Source organism: Eutrema salsugineum, unplaced genomic scaffold, assembly GCF_000478725.1.
Source record: "Eutrema salsugineum unplaced genomic scaffold, Eutsalg1_0 scaffold_5, whole genome shotgun sequence".
NCBI lineage: Eukaryota > Viridiplantae > Streptophyta > Magnoliopsida > Brassicales > Brassicaceae > Eutrema > Eutrema salsugineum.
In genome coordinates this window covers 12,445,163-12,464,660 of record NW_006256612.1, presented here as the reverse complement: position 1 = coordinate 12,464,660, position 19,498 = coordinate 12,445,163, and the positions used below count along the sequence as shown (strand labels likewise).

Genomic DNA, 19,498 nt, shown 5'->3' with positions numbered 1-19,498 from the left:
GAAAAAAAAAAAACTTTTTTTTCTTCTTCTCAAAGTTCAAATTTTACTCGAAGCTGGTTTATCTGTTTCTTTCTTTCTTTTTGTACTCTTCATATTTTCTTATATATTGCAAGTAGCAAGTAGCAACTCAACACCATAACAAGTCTACAAATCATTGCCAGAAAGATAAAGTCATTTTCACAATTTGTAAGTTTTGTATAAACGCTTTCAAATTCCATAATTAATATAGAGTGATTTCTGAGTCATTATAAACAAAACAAAAAAGAAAAAAGGAATGCGACTTGCATTTTTTTTCTTTTAGCTACTACAACACCACGCAAGCCTTGAAAGAAAAGTCATAGATATTGGCCTTCGAAATGTGACACAAACAAAGCCTTTCAGGAAGAAGAGCAACAAGGCTTCTTATTGTTTGATTCAGAAGAGGTAGCGACATCAATGGTTTGCCCTTCCTTGATGTTGTTGGCATTTGCAGTAGCCTGGTCTGAAGATATAGATTTCTTACTGATGATCCGATAAATCTCTGAGAGAATCGTCTGAAAAGCCTTCTCTACGTTTAATGCCTCAAGGGCCGATGTCTCGATGAAAGATAAGCCTTCTTTCTCTGCATAGCTCTGAGCATCCTCTGTGGCAACTGCTCTGAGATGCTTCAGATCTGTCTTGTTTCCAATCAACATGATCACGATGTTGGAATCTGCATGGTCTCTGAGTTCTTTCAGCCACCGGCTTACGTTCTCAAACGTTGTTGGTTTGGTGACGTCGTAGACCAAGAGAGCTCCAAGTGCACCTCTGTAATAGGCGCTGGTTATGGCTCTGTATCGTTCTTGCCCTGCCGTGTCCCATATCTGAGCTTTCACAGTCCTTCCTTCCACCTTGGAACAAAGAGCATGGTTTTGTCAAAGGGCTAATTCAGAAATTAAGCAACTAATGCATATTCTATACTGATATACGGTGGATCTTTAATTGGAGTTTGCAACATAATCTATTTGATATGATTAGCAAACTCGAGACTACAAACAAAAAAACCCGGACTTTCATACTTAAAGCAATAAAATTTACATTTCTATGGTCTATCTGATCGTAAAGTGAGTCTTAACCATGAAAAGATTCTTAGATCTGACTTGTACAAGGTTCTAGATCTGAAGCAGCCTCACGCTAAACTAGCCAAGACCAGTTACCAAACCAGTTCACGTTAAAGATATGCACCGTCCACTTTCTTAAATGAAAACGAATCGTACCAGAGCACAAGAAACTAGTGATCATTATCATAACAAAAGGCCTAAATTAAGAAATTTCAAAGAAAAACAAAACTGACCAAATGAAGAAAACAAGCACCACACAAGTAAACGTCAATTCCAAACCAAAGGCCAAAAGGTTTCTATACACAATGGTTGCTTCCGAGTTTCCGAAAAACCTCAAACACACATCTACGGGAATACAAACAAAGACAAAGCGGGATCGAGCAACACATACAAACCGAGAAGTCCAGATGCTTAATAATAGAAAATTATAACTAATCGTGGGTCGAGCAATAAGTCGATAACACTAAATAGATATGTGTGCATACTTGGAGAGTACGAGTAGCGAATTCGACACCGATGGTGGATTTGGATTCCAAGCAGAACTCATTGCGAGTGAATCTAGAGAGGAGATTTGACTTGCCGACACCAGAGTCTCCGATCAAAACCACTTTAAACAAGTAGTCATATTCTTCATCCGGTCTTCTCGCCATTGTTAACCCTTTGTCGATGAGAGCGATATTAGGATTTTGAAAATTGAAAAAGTGAAGAATAGAAGAAGAAGAAGAAGAAGAAGAAGAAGAAGAATAAAAGAAATAATTATTTGTTTTTCCGAGAAAAACGAAATGCTTTGTGGACTAAAATACCCCTGTCTTTATTATTCACTCCCCTTTTCCAGTTTTCTGCCGACGAAACTGCCCTTTATATGTATGTCGGACGATGACTTATATTAATTTGGGCTTCATACACTTTTTCCAAAAGCCTATTCCAAAATTTTTATCAAAACGTTGATTTAGTACGTCTACAATTTTTGTATCTGAATGACTAATTTTTGTAGACGGGAAAAAACGATTGCAGAACGTAAACAAGACAATTTTGTTAACAAATTTCCAAAAAAGGTATTTTATACGAAGGTAACAGTTATACAATGTACAAAGAAAAAAAAATGCACGAGTCAAACAAAAAATAAACAAAACCGGTATTTAAACCAAAAAGAACCGAGTCAAACCAGTGGAATACTCTCCGAATCTACATACATATTTAAAACCCTAATTCTCATTTGTCACAACACTGTCTCTTATAGCTTGATCTCCGCCTCAGCTTCTTTTTATCTCGATTTGCTCTCCCGGAAGATTTCCAGAACAATTTCTGGTAAGATCCATCTATCGCTTTCTCCAACTATCCTCTATCCATCGCTATGATCGTATCAATTGCGAGCTCACTGCTTGATGTTTTCATTGAAACCAGATCCAAAATCAGACGCCGAAGTTCGTATACTTTCCGTCTGAGCAATGGCTTTGGTGAGTACTCTGTATTTTTATTTTATTTTTGTTACATTCCGTCGCCCGTATTACTTCTTATGATCGCATCCTGTGTTATACGAATGATGCTTATATGATCGTGAAGAAGCAAGAATTAATTGTAGTAACGAACATAGATTTAGCAATTCTCGTTTTTATATCATCTGCCTGTGATTCCAGAAGGAAAATAATTATGTTTTCATTTACTGATCGAGGTTCTAGCAGCATTCTTTATATATCGATTTGATTGAGATTATGTTTGTTTGGACATCTAGCTGCTGTTTACTTTGAGTTAAGTTTTATAGAGACGTACTTATCTTCAAAAAGAAGCTCAAGAATGATTTTTCTGCTCCTGGATATATTCTGTAGTTTGGTTTAAATCTCATAGAAATTTTGGTGCTGAAAGATCTCAACAGTTGTGATGAGTTTCGCTAATCAGATTTTCCGTCGTTGGAATATAACGAGTGCAGGTCTTGCACACGTACAAGGGAAACAAAAGTGCTGACAAGGCACTCATTGCCGCAGAGTACGCTGGCGTGAAGATCGATGTGCCTGACTTTGAGATGGGTGTCACAAACAAAACCCCAGAGTTCCTCAAGATGAACCCTATTGGAAAGGTTTAGGAAATAGCTTACTTTCTGCTATGGCTTTGGTTTTTATTTATTCGAGTCTATTTTAGCTAACCAAACTTTGTGAATCTTGCTAGGTTCCGGTACTTGAGACTCCGGAGGGTCCCATTTTTGAGAGCAACGCCATTGCTCGTTATGGTAATGAATTCTTTTTTTTTTCTTCTCTCCTTCAATTGTGTCTCCATGTCTGGTTTACTTGCTCGTTGCCATTTGGGTATAATGGATGTTTTGATGTCCCACTGCAGTTAGCCGGTTGAACGGCGACAACTCCTTGAACGGATCTTCCCTGATCGAATATGTAAGTTACTCTTCTCTGATCCTTTTGCACCTGTTATTTGTGTGTTGACATATTGGTTAGTTTTCTCGATGTTCATCTACACGTTACTTTGCAGGCACATATTGAGCAATGGAGTGATTTCTCCTCATTGGAGATTTATGGAAACTTTTGGAAGTGGTTGGGCCCAAGATTGGGATATATGCCATACAATGCTCAGGTGAGCTTTTGTGACTTTGATCGGTTGAGTCATTCAGTCTCTCACCATATCATTAGTACACAGTGTTTTCTCAACTCTGATTATTTTGTGAATGAAGGATGAGGAAGCTGCCATCTCTGCATTGAAAAGAGCACTTGATGCATTGAATACACATCTCACTTCCAACACTTACCTTGTTGGACATTCTATCACCCTTGCTGATATTATCACCGTCTGCAACTTGAACTTGGCATTTTCCAATATCATGACCAAGAGCTTTACCTCTGCATTCCCTCATGTTGAGAGATACTTCTGGACCGTGATTAACCAACCAAACTTCAAGAAAGTGGTGGGTGATGTCAAACAGACTGAAGCAGTCCCTCCTGTTGCTTCCAAGAAAGCTGCCCAGCCTGCAAAGCCCAAGGAACAGCCCAAGAAGAAGGAAGCCCCTGCAGCAGAGGCGCCTAAGCCTGCTGAAGAGGAAGAGGCACCAAAGCCCAAAGCAAAGAACCCTCTTGACTTGCTACCACCAAGCCCAATGGTTCTCGATGAGTGGAAGAGGCTTTACTCAAACACCAAATCTAACTTCCGTGAGGTTGCTATTAAAGGTGTGTGTGGTGGATATCTCATCACTATAAATACAGTTTTTATCTCTTTCTCATCTCCATACTTTATATCATCGTGTCCTCAAATGCAGGATTCTGGGACATGTATGACCCAGAAGGGTACTCACTGTGGTTCTGCGACTACAAGTACAACGACGAGAACATGGTGTCCTTCGTGACGCTGAACAAGGTGGGTGGGTTCCTACAGCGCATGGACCTGGCACGTAAATACGCCTTTGGAAAGATGCTTATCTGCGGGTCGGAGGGTCCGTTCAAGGTGAAGGGTCTATGGCTGTTCCGTGGACCAGAGATCCCAAAGTTCATAATGGATGAAGTGTATGACATGGAGCTTTACGAGTGGACTAAGGTTGATATCTCAGATGAAGCCCAGAAGGAGCGCGTCAGCCAGATGATCGAAGACGCAGAGCCATTTGAAGGTGAAGCTCTCTTGGACGCCAAGTGCTTCAAGTGAAAAAAAGAACACAGTTTTGTTTTAATATGTGCCCCTTAAAAAGTATTTCGTTTTGCAACTGTTCGAACAAGGTTGTATGACATTCTCATAAAACTTCGGTAAGAGAGTGGAAGTCTGTTCCATTTTCGTTTGTTGTCTGTCACTATTTAAATCGTTTTGTTTTTAAATGATTACATGTGTTTTGCTAATTCTAGTATCTCTTTATAAAGAATATGCAACAGTGAAAATATGATGATGATGTGTCAGTTACATATTTATTTTGCTAGGTCTCAAACCAAATGAATTGTTTTTTACTACAAGTCGTAAAAAATTTATATCTCAAAAGAAAGTTTGGGGTCTAATTGTTCTCTTCCCTTTTTCAACATCAAAAAGGGAGAGTTGATCGATCTACCAGAAGAATTTGTTCTTTGCTATCGATCCGTCCTTGCGTACAAGCATCGATCCGTCCTTGCGTACAAGCTAACTCTCATCGACAGAGAGATAGAGACGCAGAGGGAGTGATACAGAACTAGATTGAGATTCAGATGACAGAGACCTCGGCGAGTGGTCTTTCATGGCGGCGTCTGCTATTCTTCGCTTCGATTGGTCTGCACTTCGTCTTAGGTTCGTCAGATCTATCTGATTTCTTTTTCAAAGGCCTTGATTTTCCAATTTTTATCTATCAGTTTGGTATGAATCATCAGATTTTTAATTTCCGTTTGGGATTTTAGGTTTTGAATTCGCGACATTTATCTCAAATTCAGCTCAACTCGGCTCTTTCTAGATTTCGTGTGTTTAGTATCTAGGTCACGTCTTGGTCTTTTGCGATCAGGATTTAAACATGTAGTTAACGAGACTGTATTTCTCTGTTAGTAGATCCTTGAGCAACTAAGAACCAGTAACTTTGTTCGGTTCATGGATTTTGTGTGGTTCTGCTAGTTTGGATATGGTTTTGATGTGTACAATGGGTCGTTAATTCCACTCTGTTCACCTTTGTTCAAAATGTGATATCATGTCCTGATTTGAAAAGTTTTCTGTCCAAATCGATTGCTTTTCTGAGATGGGTTTACTTTTTATTGTAATTACCATCATGGTATTTGTTTAATTCATCACCAGTTTCATGGGTGATGCTGCATTTTAAGTAACGAGACATGCAATACCAGTTTATGGTAAAGTGACTGAACCTATCTCGTTCTCTATATAGTTCTAGACATTTGAGGTTTTACATAAGCTGGTTCTCCAAGTGGTCACCATGTTCTTTAAAAGTAGGCAGATTCTTGGTGCAATTGATCTTCTTCTCTGTTTTCAGTGTGGTGGAGTTGTTGCTCATATAAGCCACATGCTATCTATTTGAAGATAGATTGTGTAGCTTTAGCCGACTAAAGAGTGTATCAACAACAATGCATGCTAAGTCTTCTGTTTTGATATATCCAGGTCTGTCCGGTGATTCCAAGAATATAAATACAGGAGTTAAGGCAGAGTCTCACACTTCTTCCAGCAGAACAGGCACTAAAGTAATCCTCATACTGGTCGGATTTGTGGCTGTAGCGATGTTCTCCTTCTTCCTATTCAAGCTATGGCAGAAGAAGAAAAGAGACGAGCAGTATGCCCGACTGTTGAAGCTGTTTGAGGAAGATGATGAACTGGAGGTTGAGTTAGGCCTTCGAGATTAAAAAATGCAAACCTGTTAACAAAGGCCGGAGGTATGTTTGTGTTCGCTCGTCTGTTCATGTAAAGATAACTATGTTCCTCCCTCTTTTGTTATCGACAGGCGTTTTACCTTATGTAGATGGAATATATACTATACCCTCGTCACCATATCATCATCGATATTCTCTAGACGATTGTTTCATGGCTGAAAATAAACTACCAAAACTCGTTAATGTTTAGCTTTCTTAGGTCCAAATTTTGTACAATTTATTTTTCTTTATTGTGATTTGCTTTCGTAATATTTCAATATTTTTCCTTTACAGTGATTCCTGTTGATACCTGAGAGAAACTTGGTAGTCAAAATATAAATATTGAAAAAAAAGTATTCCGAGAAATAAAAATATAAATTTAGGTAAATAGTTTACAAGAAGATTACATATAAACTGATGTAATAAAATGTATAAGACTTGGGATCAAGAAAGAAACATTATTGACTGAGAAGCAAAATTGAACATGACTCCTAAGACTCGAATAAAGGGACTTATTCGTCCAATTCCAAAGACTCGAAATGTAACTAATGTTGGGTTTCAAACTTAAATAAAAGTTACAGGATTCAGAATGAGATTACAAATCATAAATACCATTATTAGTTTATTACCCACTGGTTAATGGTCATCTCTGCTAACCAACAAAAATTTCAAAAATAAAGAATTAACTTAATGACGAAATAAATTAATTTGAGGAGTCTCAAACGTTAGAACATTATCACCTCGCACTCGCAGATAGATAGGCAATGCATTGAGAGCCTTTTGCCCTGTCCACACGACCATGCTATGGTCTCTCTGTCCGAAGCAGAGAAGAACTTTGATCATATCTCATGCAAAAATCTTTATTGTCCAGTCTTAGCACGCTTGCTGTTGAAAGGGGACATACTCGGACTCAGACAAGGGCTCAAGCTCGGACTCGGACTCTCTTCCCTCAGTGTACCATTCAGAGCCGCTAACTCCTTAAGCTGTTCCCTCTTGTAGTGGTCCATTGATTCGTCCTGTAGAGAGAAGAACCAGATCATGTGAACAAAAACGTTTGGAGTACCACACGGAGATAGAGATGTTTGGATTTTTGTGAAAAGAGTGTACCATTGGCTTTAGGAGCGATTCCAGGAAATGCACCGCATGCTCCAAACGAGAGTTTATTATGTCCTCTGGAAGCTCGGCTTCGATCAGTACATGTAGTGGCTCGCAGAGATGCTCGTATCCTGGCTTACCTTTTAGTTTTTCCTCCTGAGGAGAAGTAAAACCACAAGGTGGATGAGCCTTGACAACACAAGAATTAGCTATGAGGAGAAAACATCTCGATAGAACCACATTAGGGATCAGAAGTTTCCCTATTCAATTCTAATGATATTATTGACCAAAAGTTGCAAATGCAAAAGACTCGGACACTTCATTTCTTGGACAGGTTTCGAAATTTCAATAGCTAATGTGAAGAGAAATAGTAGCTGATAATGCAAGAGAAACTGTATCACCAATTCAATAAGAACAGCCAATGCTAAGAATAAACAAGGTTATGCACGATGGAAAAACATAAATGCTGCCAAAGAGCGTAAGCAAATTATGCATATCCAACACATGGCTATAGAACTGGTGGTAAGTAAAAACATATGAGATGAAGTCAAGTTTTGAACTGTAAGAAGTCCTCTACACTTGCAGTTAAAACAATGATCAAATGGAATGCTTCCCAGAATCAATTATAAAGAAACCATACCTTGACAGTGTCCTTCACGGATCCTCGCCCTCTAATAAACACCCTACAGTGTGTTGCCAGCTCAACTCTTTTTAGGGAGTTTCCCCGTGGCCCGAGAATCCGCCCAACAAAATTATACTGCAAGATTCAATGGCTTTAACTCGAGAGCAACCCAATTATAATACTACGGTATATTCGGCTAAATCATTTAAAACTTACGCTTGGAAATTTATCCACAGGCACATCAAGTCTAATCACTTTTTTCACAATGGGTGGGGTAGGGAGTCCAGGTATCCCAACCCAGCCCACTGAAGCAGGAGCACGAAAAGGAGAAGCTCTCTGGAGATGACAATTTTCCTGAAAAGAGCAAGCAAATCAATATCGAGAAAAAACACTTTTGATTCTAGAATTCTTAGAAACACCATCATAATTCAACATGAACCTGACATCTCACTTAAACTATCAGCAGTGGTTTACCTCTGCTTGCATCATTGACCATCCGTCTAAATCAAGCTTTCCATTTGCCGGGTGGCCAAGCGATCTGAATGGACTGCCAAGCTCATATCTCTCGAGATCAGAGAAACTGGAGACCCTTCTGATTTCTGCAGGGACACGACCAATGTAAGCAATAAAGCAATGTAAGCAATAAAGCAAATGTTACAAAAGAAACTGCAACACTTGAACATTAGGGGCATCTTGCAGTGATCAAGCTAGAATATTTCCTCCTCTCTTACACACTATCTGTAGTTATATCAAAAGCAAAAAGCTTGAGAAGACAGCCCACCTTGATTTAGCAGTCTGCAACAATGTGGCATAACTTGCAAAAAGGGACCCAACTTTTGTCTCTCTTGCAACAATTCAGCCAAGTACCTGAATAAGGTAAAAAAAAAATTGAACGCAACTGACTATGAAATGGTTAACACTGGAATTCACAGCACACTTCGTAAGCTAATCATAAAAAAAAGGTACATTCGCAGCTTCATTTCCAAAACATTGAAGATCAGCCTTCTTGTTAAAACACTTCAGAAGCCAAAAATAAGTGCCAAATAACCATCAACATTGCCGCGGAAACGACTGTGAAATTGAGAAGTTGGTCATGAAGTAATACAAACTTTACGGAATCATTTTCAGCACTCATCCAATCAAAAAGAAGAAAATCCATTAATCACAGGCACGTCCACAAGATAATCGATCCGCAACAATCAATCTAATTTGATCCCAAAAAGCTCACACAGATTCACATCAACAAAAAAGCTCCAAAAGAAGAAAGAAGTTTGAAACCTCTCACGCTCAGTCGGAGGACAAGGAGATCGATTGGGAGAAGCACGGAATCCGGAAAGAGGAAACTGGAAGAAACTTCCCGGAGAGATCCTCTCTTCCATCGCCGCAAAACCAGCGCCGGATTCCATCATTTTCACTCTGTATATCCATTAGAAAAGACATTGAGATTGGTCAGCACCGCACAAGTAGATACACAATGAAGTGTACAAATAACAGAGAGAAAGGCAAAAGAGTGAGAGCAGAGACTGACCGGAGATACCGAAGAGAATATACGGCGGAGGATCTGGCGCCGATCTCAAGGTTACCAAAACTCTCTCTTCTCCGTCAGAAGTAGGTGTGGACTGTGTAGAGTGGCCACAGCAACTACAGAAGATGAAGAAGAAGAAGTAGGCAAGTAGGGGGAGTCAAAAGCCCTACGCACGATGAGAGAGAGAGAGTCTCACCGCATTTTTTTTGTCTGTTATTTTTCTATGGAGATTGGTTCTTGCGTTTTGCAAACTTGGGCCTTTGGCTATTATTTAATGGGTTTGTTTTCACTAATGGGCCATTTTCGCGCTTTATATTTGAAAACTGAACATCAGTAGGTGATTGGCTAGACGAATCTAACAAATATTTCTCAACCACCAATCATAATTCATAAGAAACAGAAAATAGCAACATATACACAAAAAAGAAGAAGATATGCATACATTACATGTATGTAGTATCCTACGATGAAGAAAACGACCTCTAGTGATTAATAGAAACGTTTAGGCCACATATCCAGGAACGAAAAGTCGGATGTTATCTGTTTCGGTGAACTTTTGAAGCTCTATAAAGCTCATTGACTAGTGATTTGTAAGAGGCCAAGTCAGCTACAATCCCTATTTCAGGTTTCTGGTTATAAAGCTTTGATGCATTTGCATGCCTATGGTGACCTTCCAATAGGATATTGTACGTGATATCGTCCGGAACAACCCCTATATTAAGCATGGCATCTAGCAACATGTCAGCATTCTTCATCTGTCCAAGTTTGCATAAACCGTTCAGCAGAACATTATAAGTCACAACACTAGGAACATGCCCATCGCTCTGCATTTCCTTGAGCAATTTAAAACCGGTTTGGACATCACCTTTCTTACAGAAAGCATCCATCATCATTGTATAGATGACATCATCTGGCTTCATACCAGCTCGCAGCATCTCCCTTAAAGCTCTTTCAGCATCAATGACTCTTCCTTCTTTGCACATTCCACAGATAAGAGCTGAGAAAGACACCCTATCGAGTTCTAGCCCATCCTGATCCATTTTCTTCCTTATCTCCAGAGCTGTTTCTACATCTCCTACTCTACAAAATCCATCTATAAGAGTTGTGTATGTAACTTTGTCAGGCCTGAGACCTCTGTGGATCATTCCATCAACAATGTTCCTTGCAGCCACCAAATCCCCGTTCTTGCAAAACCCATTAACTAGAGTATTATATAGAACAATATCAGGCACAAGACCCCTACTTAACATCTTCTGATAACTTTCTTTCATCAACTCAATCTGTCCATTCCTACTATGACCATGAATCAAAGTAGTGAAAATAACATCATTTGGGGACAACCCTTTCTCACACATCTCATCAAATAGGCCATGTGCTCCCTCCATTTTGTTCTCCTTACACAATGCATTAATCAAGGCACTATATGTGAAGACATCGGGGCGTGTTCTGCTTTTCTCCATACGATGTTTGAGCCTAAACCCTTCATCTAAGTTTCCGGATTTACAGTACCCATTTATCAGAGTATTGAAACTAACCACTGTAGGCCGCAAACTCCTCTTAGTAATTTCGTCGAACACTTTCTGGGCAACACATATCTTGCCTTCTTTACAAAATTTGTTCATCAAAATATTGAAAACGTACACATTCGAGGGATACCCAGCATCCAAAATCTCCATATAGAATCCCCAAACAGTCCCAGTTGGATTCAGCTTCATCATCCGATCAAGCAAATTGCCACAGCCACGAATCGGAACAGCAAATTTGTGCTTCCGAGATAGCCTGAAACATTGAATTGCATCGGGTATGAATCCTAGATCCGTGTACGTGATCATCAAAGCATCAACCAGGAAATCACACATAGCAGTTCCTCTCAACTCTACCAAAGCACTGAAAACAGAAGAAGCCGAGTTTTTCCCTCTACGAGAGACGACGAGCCCGATAAGTGACTCTGCTTCAGCGAACATTTCGTGTACAGCTAGAAAACGAGCCATGACGAAGTAGGACTCAACGGTAAAACGAAATCCGGGCTGAGATGAGATGAATTTGAAGAAAGCGAAGATAGAACGGTGTGAGAGGGAGAGAGGGTTACGGTTGATGAGATCGACAACATGACGAACGCTGAGAGATGGCAGGACCTTCTTGATAGAGGGGCAAGCAGTAAAAGAAGACAACTCCAATGGCGGATCCTTGTAAGAATCTCTGATGGCAACTGAGAGTCTGACGAGAACTGGGTCATCATCGTCTGCTTGTCGATGAGAGATTGATTCTGGAGAGTACCATGTAGATAAGAGAGATGATGAGCGAGAAAGAACTTGAGGGCGGGATCGAGAGAGTGTGCTTCTTAGAATTTCGATTCTGAACATCTCTGTCTCCGGCGAGACTTTTTTCTGAAAGACTTTTGAATGAAAATAAAAACACTGACAATTAATGGACATTATGATTTTTATTATAATTATGTGAAATGGATCGTGGAACACGAAGGCTTTTACATCAACACTATCGTCTAATATTGAAGGAAATTTTACTCAAAGGAATGTTAATTATACTTTGATACGTAAACAAAAAGAAAGAGATAGAGAAAATGATAGTTATAAAAGAGACAAAGCTCTGTTTCATTATGTGTCTGGATTGCATCCTAGAGACATTGTAATTGTAACTAAGACACATGAACGAACACTCAAAATACAAAACTGCCAAAATAGTCTTTGAGCAAAACATTCGGAAAAAGACGAACTAATAGCCTCCTTTGAGATCGTTGACGACGTCGTAAGGGATGGGAGTGACGGTCTCCAAGGTCATACCTTCGACCATGAATCCTGGTTTGGGACCTTTAGGCTGTCTCTTGGTGCTTATCGTCTCACCCTTGGCTTTGGCTGCAGCCTTGAGCTCATCATTCTTCTTCTTCCTCAGCTTGAACTCCTCTGCGCACCTCGACTGCTGCACATGCTCCACACGCACATGGATCCTCTTCCTTATGATCCTGTTTCCAATCTGAGACACCGCCACAAAACATATATAATAAGTCAGTCATTATGATAACCACCAAGATAGGCACTTGCATAAACGTTTCTATGGTTGTCAATAGGATATTCAAAAATTACAGCATATAATCCATAGACTTTAAGCCTAGCTACAGCATTACGATAGCCATGGAACCAAATCACAGCATTGGTAAAATCACGAAGCCAAATAGATAGCATTTCATGTATTCGATCCATGGAAACAAAACGAAGCCTAAGAATTTTCAATTTTGGAATCTGAAACCGAATCAAGAACCATGACACTGAATAGTAGAGGATTAAAAATTCAACAAAATAGCTAAAGGCCTACAAGAAATTAAAAGCTATGAGATCAAACTCAAAATCTGAGCTCATATGTACACTAACCGCACATTTCATCATAAAATCACAGATTAACAATCTCCAATCTTATAATTGAAAAGTTATCAATGAGTTGTAAAAGACCTGTTTGTTGACTTCGACACCGACGGCGCGCTTGGTAACGTTCCAGATACGACCAGTACGGCCATGGTAGAACTTGTGAGGCATACCCTTGTGGATCGCACCATTCACCTTAACATCGACGTAATCACCGACCTTGAAGGTCCTCAGGTATGTGGAGAGTGGGATGTAACCCTTCTTCCTGAACGGTCTCGCGAACAGATCCCTCGTTCTCGCCCGAACTCCATGACCTGCCGGCATGATTTCCCTCTTTGGTGGATACGGCTAAAACCCTAGATCGCGGAAGGAACGAAATGAGAAAGACAATGTGTATTTATATGTTAAACTAGGGTTTCCTAAACGGGCCTTTTGGGTTAGAAATCTGGGCTTTTTTTCCACATATTACCCATTTGATCAACTGAACACCAAAATTTTCTTATTGAACACCAAAATTTTCTTATTGATAAATAAAAACCGCTAGATAGTTAAACTGTTGAGTTCCAAAGTCCAAACTTACATAAAATTCAAATTGCACCCAACTACGAATTCTGATATATATATTTTTTTTTTACTTTTCCTCTCGCCAGTTTATGGCATTGTCCTAATCATAGTGGTTGGAAGATGAACCTTCTGTTCATGGCCAAAAACCTCATGTTTCTTAATACATTGGTCTGTTCTTGGTCTAGTTTTAACTTAACATATATGATTTCAAAATTTCATTGTTTTTGTTTTAAGAAATTATTTTCTAATTAAATTTAATCAAAGTTGATAGAAAAGAGAGAATCTCTTTCAAATATAAATTAAGAAGTTATATATTATCGTAGACCCAAAAAAAAATTATGTAACATAGAAATTTTTCTTCTTATTTGAAGTTCAACAAAAATCATTTTAAGTGGGTGCAATGCAAAGAGACATACTAATATAACATAAGGTTAAACATGAATATAAAAAATGTAAGGGTTATGCTTGACTTGCTTCCGTCTCCACACTCGCAAATGCTGCCTCCTTAAACCCGTTTATGCAGGAAGAAGGTTCCAGATTTAGCGCTGTCTCAATATTCTCTGGCTGATTGTTTTGACAATGCTCCGTAGGTTGAGGGAGGATCATTTCTTTCTCTGGCTTATTGTTTTGACAATGCTCCGTAGGTTGAGCAGGGATGATCATTCCTTTCTCTGGCTGATTGTTTTGAGTCCAATGCTCCGTAGGTTGAGCAGGGATGATCATTTCTTTCTCTGGCTGATTGTTTTGAGTCCAATGCTCCGTAGGTTGAGCAGGGAGGATCATTTCTTTCTCTGGCTGATTGTTTTGAGGACAATGCTCCATAGGTTGAGCAGGGATGTTCATTTCTTTCTCTGGCTGATTGTTTTGACAATGCTCCATAGGTTGAGCAGGGAGGATCATTTCTTCAGGATCCTTAGCTACTCTGCGCTTTCCTTTCGGAGCCTTCCTCTTGAACTGAGCCCTCCTGGCTTTTGGACTCTTGATGGTTTCTTTCACTGGGCTCCCTGCCCCTAATGTCTTCTTCTCACAAGGAAGTACTGTAAGCTGAGTATTGCAGCTGAAGAGGTTATTTTCAGATTCTAACTGGATTGCTATAAGAGCCGTTCTCCCAGCGCTTATCTCAGCATCTCTTTTAGTTTTTGTCGTAGCTCCTGTGTACTTAATGCCTCCGATCTCAACAGTACATGTGAAATTTATACCTCTCCCAGGAGTTTCGCACTTTTGGCACTGATACAATGGAATCGCGTAGTTCATCTTCTGAGCGTACTCTTGAAGAAGGTTCTTGCATAACCCCATTTCGTGCTGCATTAATAATAACCCATTCAAAGTTAGCCATAATATACAATAAGAGCTTAAGAATCTGCACATCTAGATGTTGGCTATGAAAATCAATCTGAGGAGATATAAACAGGTAAACTCCATCTTTACTCAATTCACCAAAGAACTACACCACATAAGAGACTTGATTACTGAGTGGAATCTTTAAACACTTGAGTCTAGATCATTGCCTAAACCAAGAACCTCGACAAATACAGAATGCCCCCTAACGAATTCTCATAGCTTCCCGTTAAACCTTTAACTCTCAAACTAACTGTGAGGTCTATTTCTGAGCTGGCAAAGCTCCAATTTACTGTAACAATCAGAACCACAACATAAGAAAGATGAGGTGCTTACAACAGGTAGTGAAACACATTGGCTTTGCTCACTGGATTTCGCTAATTCTTGGAGAGCAACCTCCGCAGCTGACTGCTCTGCAGCCTTACGATTGAAGAATCCAGGCAACGAATCATATCTGACACCATTGACTATTACTGTCGACTGAAATAAAGATCTGTGTGAGGGGCCTTCTTTGACAGTCTCATATACAGGCGTTGGTAGCTTGTATTTCTGAGCATATTCTTGCAACCGGCTCTTGAACACAAAGCAATTTGAAACACCTGAGCAGGAAAAACTTAAAATTGAGGCGAAAGATCATAGTCTGGCTAGTAAAGACGAAGTACCAGTCACTCAAACTAAACCCTATCAGACAAAACAGAAACAGAAATGAAACTCAAAATGAAACAGCGAAAAGCAGTGAACGAGTCCTCAATTGCAAATGTAAAGGCAAGCACAAAGCTGAAAGTCTATACTTATCCAAAAGCAATGAAGGAGTACTCAACTGCAAATGTAAAGGCAAGTAAAGCTGAAAACTATACTTATCCACAAGGGGAGAGACAACAAAAATGGTAAAAATCGCAAACCTAGCTTCCATATCATCATTTCAAAAGGGTAAAATTTCACAGAGCATACACATATATGGCCAATCACAGCCTGAAGAAGAACCAAGATACTAGTCTTTTCTAATTCCTCGAGAGCTGAAAACAAAACCAAATTTTCCGACCCTTATGGAAAGGAAGGAAATTACGAAACCTGAAAGCTTTAGGCAGAGAGATCTATATGCTTAAACCCACAAAGGAAGATACTCTAACCAATCAAAACTACAATCCAATTTCCAGAAAGGAATCGAGCAAGATGCAGAAAGAGAATGATCTGGTTTAAAATTAAAACCCAGAAAGAAAAACCCATCAACGGAAACAAGGATAAATGCAGACATGAAGAAGAAGAAGAAGAAGAAGAAGAAGAAGGGGGTAATTCACCAGAGGAAACTTCCTTCGCGGCCATATTCTCGAGCAGAATGTAACTAAATATTGAGTAGGGCACTGCGAAGAGAAGAGCGAGAAAGAAAATTGTCGGCACCGCGTAACGCTGCTAGAAAGCCGAGAGAGACGATTGAGCGCTTCAACAAAAACCCTCCTCCCTCGACTCTCTTTTTTCTCTTTTTTTATTAATTAAAATTAAATAAATAGTTTGAACAAACAACCAAAAAAAAAAAAAAGTAGACCCTCCTCCCAGTATATTGGTTACTAATTACGTAATAATATAAATCTATACACTTACAATCTTCCAAGTCTCAACAAAGAGTGAGTTTTTGAATCTTTAGGATCTTTAAAGGAGATCACTTTTGTGTTGAATTTAATTAGGGAGCTTTACAGGTGGGACAATGTAGCTACACTGTTTCTGCAGAGCTGGAGATGGACTGACACAAGCGAAGATCGACGAGGGTTGCCTCTGATGTTTATACTTCTTTAACTTGACACCAAACAAGAACGACCGTAGTGGAATCCTAGGCTTTCCAGGCGATGATGATGAGTTGCTCTTGCTCAGAGATCTTGTATCTGCCGCATTCAACATCCCAAGATCTTCTTCTAGTTTGCCCACAACTCTCTCCACTTCAGTTCTCAGTGCTCTTGCACGATCAAGGCCTGCTTGAAGCTCGTTGAAGACCCTTTTGTTCTCCTGTTTCATGTTGAGTATCTCGCCGTGGAACTTTGCAGCCTGGTAACCGCTTATCTCTGTATCGCTTACTTTAGTACCACCCGATTGAGACGTGACCTTTGAAACTTCAGCTTTGATATTGCAAAGCGTTGCATACCTTCCCTCGAGCTCGTCTCTCAGGACTGCACTGTTCTCTAGCCATAACTGCAGCTCTGTCCGAATCTCTCTAAGGTGTCTGTATATAGGCTTTGCCTCTGATGCATTACTACTGCTTCCTGCATTATCATGTTCAGTTCTCAGTTTCGATAGCTCTGCTTTCAGGTCCTGAACTGCTGTTTGGTACTTCTGTATTTGGTGAACGGATGTACTAAATCTTAACCAGAATTCGATGTTCTCCTCCAACACCGCATCAATATCTCCTCGCACTTTCTCTTCCACAGTTGGAATTTTCTTTCTTAGGGTGTCATCAATGTCTGCAAATTTCACCTTGCCCTCGTCTTCTTTTGTTCGTTCAGATGTTCTCTTCAAGTCTCCTCCTTGCTGATGCGGTGCCATGGAAATTGAAGAGTTAGAGCTAGGAGAAATACTCACACTTTCAGGCTGGTTTCTTTCTACTTGATTTGGAGAATCTTTGCCGGCGATTTCAGGTCTCTGGCGTAACAGATGAAAGTCCATGTCTTCGCAAGAAACAGCATTCTTGAGCTCTCTCAACTGCAATGCCAGCTCAAAGAAGCCATCACGGTTCTTCTTCTCAACTTCACTCAACTTTCTCTTCACTTCTCTGTAGTCCCTTAGTACTGATGTGTATTCATCCAATAAAACCTTCTCTCTATCCTCCATGCCATCTGCAGGTAACAACTGCCTCCAGTTTCTCCCCTCCTCGTCTTCAGCTTCTGTGCCAAAACAAGTGCTTTCTGTTTCTGATAAACCACCACATGAGTCTTTTGTCTCCGATTGCACTAGCTCTTGATCTCTACTATGTTTAATTACAATGGCCTCTTTGATTTCCTCTGCACTCTTTATCTCTGTCTCTTTTGAGATTGAATCTAAATCCTCAGGAGGATCATCCTCTTGGGCACTTTCCGGGTTAAGTCTGTCTCCGTCGACATCTTCATCCATTTCCACCTCCTGTAACTTTCCAGACAAGTCTTCAGCTGTGCTATTAGCTTCACTTAAATGCTTGTGAAGACTCTTGTTCTGTTCTTCCACTCTTTGGAACAAGTTTCTAACTTTAATCAGTTCATCTTCAAGCGCAGTAATCCGTTTCTTCATATCTGTAGAATCGGAAACAAGACATGCCTTGTCTTCCTCTACACCACGGATATGTTCATGTAACTCATCAGTCTCTGATCTTAATGTCTTAACCAATGCTGTGTGAGATGAAGCTGTTGTTTCCAGAGAAACCACTTTCTCTACAAGCTCATCTATCTTCTCTGCAAACTCAGCATTACTCGGATTCTCATTCTTATTCACCTCTCCAGATTCTTTTGCAGATGCATATCTGGATTCTTGACCAACAAAAGCTTTCTCGGTTTCTTCTTCAACCTTGATCTCAAACTTGTTCCTCAGTGCTTCAAACCTCTCTGTTGCAGTATCAATCCTCTCCTTCTCAATTTCTGCATCTTCAGCAAACCGCTTCTGAGTCTCCTCGAGCTTAGCAATCGTTTCTTTACAGGAGCTTAGAGCTGTGTTCGCCACCAGTGTCCTAGCTTCACCATCTTCGATCTCCCCACCAACCCCAAACTCATCTTGTAAACTACAGACCCTCTTCTGCATTTCTGTAACCTCATTCTCCGAATTCCAATACCTTTTGTAAGACTGCTCATAAGAACTCCTCACAAACTCCTTCTCTGTCTGCAGCACCAAGATCCCCTTGTGAATCTTATCAATCTCCTTCAATGCTTCTTCTATACTCAGTCCCGAAGTAGCCAATGCAGAAGAAGACGGCGAGCTTTTCATATCTCCAGGTCCCTTTCTCGACAACACCATCAGAGATTGGCTCTTGAACTCTTTCTTGGGAATCTCAGGGACATCTGGTATGTTAGTGCCACTGGGAATGTGATGGAGAGGCTTAGGTGGTTTATCAGGATTGTCATCATTATCAACATCATCATCATCACCAAGAGGAAACTGAACATGTTCAGGGAAAGCTGTAGCGATCATGTGGTTGGCACTTTGAAGTTCTGTGGACAAATGATCGTAGCGTTCTGCTAAAGCACGGTATGATCGGAACGCTTCCTCCACGAAATTAACAATCTCAGGCCTTTTACGGTAATACATCTCCGCCCTTTTCGCAAAAGTGTCTCCATCTTCATTTATGATCTTAAGTGTGTAATGTACCTTCTCTTCCATATCTAGGAAAGTTAAAAATTGAGAAGAAAACTCAATTAGCCCTTTTATAGTTTTCTCTGTACTTTCTTTGCATTGAAAATTGAAATATGATATGTGAAAACGTTACATAAACCAAGAAGAGCAGTGCGACGTGAAAACATAAAGGAACGTACCTTGGAGATTGTGTTCGAGCCATTTGGATTGTTTTGTGCGTATGTGGCTGGCCCACCACCATGAATATGCATTGCTTGCTGCTCTCTGCAACATCGTTTTCGTTTCAATGATGACTAATATAA

At 40.0% G+C, this 19,498-nt stretch overlaps 8 protein-coding genes across 8 annotated transcripts; 2 read left to right on the top strand and 6 right to left on the bottom strand.

Moving 5' to 3' along the window:
• Positions 1–174: 174 nt before the first annotated feature.
• On the bottom strand, positions 175–1,890 carry LOC18993913 (ras-related protein RABA2a). The gene is made up of 2 exons (XM_006417490.2): positions 1,565–1,890; positions 175–869 (listed from the first exon to the last, which is right to left on the bottom strand). The coding sequence occupies exons 1-2, from the start codon at positions 1,727–1,729 to the stop codon at positions 378–380; spliced, it is 657 nt and encodes a 218-aa protein (XP_006417553.1). The 5' UTR covers positions 1,730–1,890; the 3' UTR covers positions 175–377.
• A 356-nt stretch (positions 1,891–2,246) lies between these two features.
• Positions 2,247–4,903, top strand: LOC18993912 (probable elongation factor 1-gamma 1). Its single transcript, XM_006417489.2, has 8 exons — positions 2,247–2,387; positions 2,484–2,536; positions 3,007–3,153; positions 3,243–3,303; positions 3,411–3,463; positions 3,558–3,659; positions 3,757–4,246; positions 4,336–4,903. The coding sequence occupies exons 2-8, from the start codon at positions 2,528–2,530 to the stop codon at positions 4,713–4,715; spliced, it is 1,242 nt and encodes a 413-aa protein (XP_006417552.1). The 5' UTR covers positions 2,247–2,387; positions 2,484–2,527; the 3' UTR covers positions 4,716–4,903.
• A 92-nt stretch (positions 4,904–4,995) lies between these two features.
• LOC18993911 lies at positions 4,996–6,664 on the top strand. The gene is made up of 2 exons (XM_006417488.2): positions 4,996–5,318; positions 6,129–6,664. The coding sequence occupies exons 1-2, from the start codon at positions 5,240–5,242 to the stop codon at positions 6,365–6,367; spliced, it is 318 nt and encodes a 105-aa protein (XP_006417551.1). The 5' UTR covers positions 4,996–5,239; the 3' UTR covers positions 6,368–6,664.
• Positions 6,665–6,729: 65 nt separating this feature from the next.
• On the bottom strand, positions 6,730–9,802 carry LOC18993910 (KH domain-containing protein At1g09660/At1g09670). Its single transcript, XM_006417487.2, has 8 exons — positions 9,619–9,802; positions 9,369–9,506; positions 8,872–8,957; positions 8,565–8,689; positions 8,307–8,444; positions 8,109–8,225; positions 7,481–7,624; positions 6,730–7,389 (listed from the first exon to the last, which is right to left on the bottom strand). Exons 2-8 carry the CDS (start codon positions 9,497–9,499, stop codon positions 7,234–7,236), a joined length of 897 nt encoding a protein of 298 aa, XP_006417550.1. The 5' UTR covers positions 9,500–9,506; positions 9,619–9,802; the 3' UTR covers positions 6,730–7,233.
• Positions 9,803–10,027: 225 nt separating this feature from the next.
• On the bottom strand, positions 10,028–11,978 carry LOC18993909 (putative pentatricopeptide repeat-containing protein At1g09680). The gene has a single exon (XM_006417486.2). It carries the CDS (start codon positions 11,976–11,978, stop codon positions 10,152–10,154), a length of 1,827 nt encoding a protein of 608 aa, XP_006417549.1. The 3' UTR covers positions 10,028–10,151.
• A 210-nt stretch (positions 11,979–12,188) lies between these two features.
• On the bottom strand, positions 12,189–13,395 carry LOC18993908 (60S ribosomal protein L21-1). Its single transcript, XM_006417485.2, has 2 exons — positions 13,080–13,395; positions 12,189–12,606 (listed from the first exon to the last, which is right to left on the bottom strand). Exons 1-2 carry the CDS (start codon positions 13,314–13,316, stop codon positions 12,349–12,351), a joined length of 495 nt encoding a protein of 164 aa, XP_006417548.1. The 5' UTR covers positions 13,317–13,395; the 3' UTR covers positions 12,189–12,348.
• Positions 13,396–13,887: 492 nt separating this feature from the next.
• On the bottom strand, positions 13,888–16,368 carry LOC18993907 (double-stranded RNA-binding protein 1). The gene is made up of 3 exons (XM_006417484.2): positions 16,193–16,368; positions 15,231–15,493; positions 13,888–14,858 (listed from the first exon to the last, which is right to left on the bottom strand). Exons 1-3 carry the CDS (start codon positions 16,215–16,217, stop codon positions 14,016–14,018), a joined length of 1,131 nt encoding a protein of 376 aa, XP_006417547.2. The 5' UTR covers positions 16,218–16,368; the 3' UTR covers positions 13,888–14,015.
• A 200-nt stretch (positions 16,369–16,568) lies between these two features.
• Positions 16,569–19,469, bottom strand: LOC18993906 (protein NETWORKED 2B). The gene is made up of 2 exons (XM_006417483.1): positions 19,376–19,469; positions 16,569–19,225 (listed from the first exon to the last, which is right to left on the bottom strand). The coding sequence occupies exons 1-2, from the start codon at positions 19,467–19,469 to the stop codon at positions 16,569–16,571; spliced, it is 2,751 nt and encodes a 916-aa protein (XP_006417546.1).
• Positions 19,470–19,498: the final 29 nt, after the last annotated feature.

Bases quoted from the DNA above. Each gene is read 5' to 3' on its own strand.
- LOC18993913 (XM_006417490.2), bottom strand. From the start codon at position 1,729: ATGGCGAGAAGACCGGATGAAGAATATGACTACTTGTTTAAAGTGGTT. The intron at 870-1,564 runs GTATGCACACAT...CTTTGTTCCAAG, and splicing joins TCGCTACTCGTACTCTCCAA to GTGGAAGGAAGGACTGTGAA.
- LOC18993912 (XM_006417489.2), top strand. The intron at 3,154-3,242 runs GTTTAGGAAATA...GAATCTTGCTAG, and splicing joins AGATGAACCCTATTGGAAAG to GTTCCGGTACTTGAGACTCC. The intron at 4,247-4,335 runs GTGTGTGTGGTG...CCTCAAATGCAG, and splicing joins CCGTGAGGTTGCTATTAAAG to GATTCTGGGACATGTATGAC.
- LOC18993911 (XM_006417488.2), top strand. From the start codon at position 5,240: ATGACAGAGACCTCGGCGAGTGGTCTTTCATGGCGGCGTCTGCTATTC. The intron at 5,319-6,128 runs GTTCGTCAGATC...TGATATATCCAG, and splicing joins TGGTCTGCACTTCGTCTTAG to GTCTGTCCGGTGATTCCAAG.
- LOC18993910 (XM_006417487.2), bottom strand. From the start codon at position 9,499: ATGATGGAATCCGGCGCTGGTTTTGCGGCGATGGAAGAGAGGATCTCT. The intron at 8,690-8,871 runs GTGGGCTGTCTT...GTGTCCCTGCAG, and splicing joins TTGCAGACTGCTAAATCAAG to AAATCAGAAGGGTCTCCAGT. The intron at 7,390-7,480 runs GTACACTCTTTT...TTCTCTCTACAG, and splicing joins AATCGCTCCTAAAGCCAATG to GACGAATCAATGGACCACTA.
- LOC18993909 (XM_006417486.2), bottom strand. From the start codon at position 11,978: ATGTTCAGAATCGAAATTCTAAGAAGCACACTCTCTCGATCCCGCCCT.
- LOC18993908 (XM_006417485.2), bottom strand. From the start codon at position 13,316: ATGCCGGCAGGTCATGGAGTTCGGGCGAGAACGAGGGATCTGTTCGCG. The intron at 12,607-13,079 runs GTCTTTTACAAC...GCGGTGTCTCAG, and splicing joins GTGTCGAAGTCAACAAACAG to ATTGGAAACAGGATCATAAG.
- LOC18993907 (XM_006417484.2), bottom strand. From the start codon at position 16,217: ATGGCCGCGAAGGAAGTTTCCTCTG. The intron at 15,494-16,192 runs GTGAATTACCCC...TTTCCTGCTCAG, and splicing joins CGCGAAGGAAGTTTCCTCTG to GTGTTTCAAATTGCTTTGTG. The intron at 14,859-15,230 runs GTAAGCACCTCA...TTATTAATGCAG, and splicing joins AATGTGTTTCACTACCTGTT to CACGAAATGGGGTTATGCAA.
- LOC18993906 (XM_006417483.1), bottom strand. From the start codon at position 19,469: ATGTTGCAGAGAGCAGCAAGCAATGCATATTCATGGTGGTGGGCCAGC. The intron at 19,226-19,375 runs GTACGTTCCTTT...TAACTTTCCTAG, and splicing joins GCTCGAACACAATCTCCAAG to ATATGGAAGAGAAGGTACAT.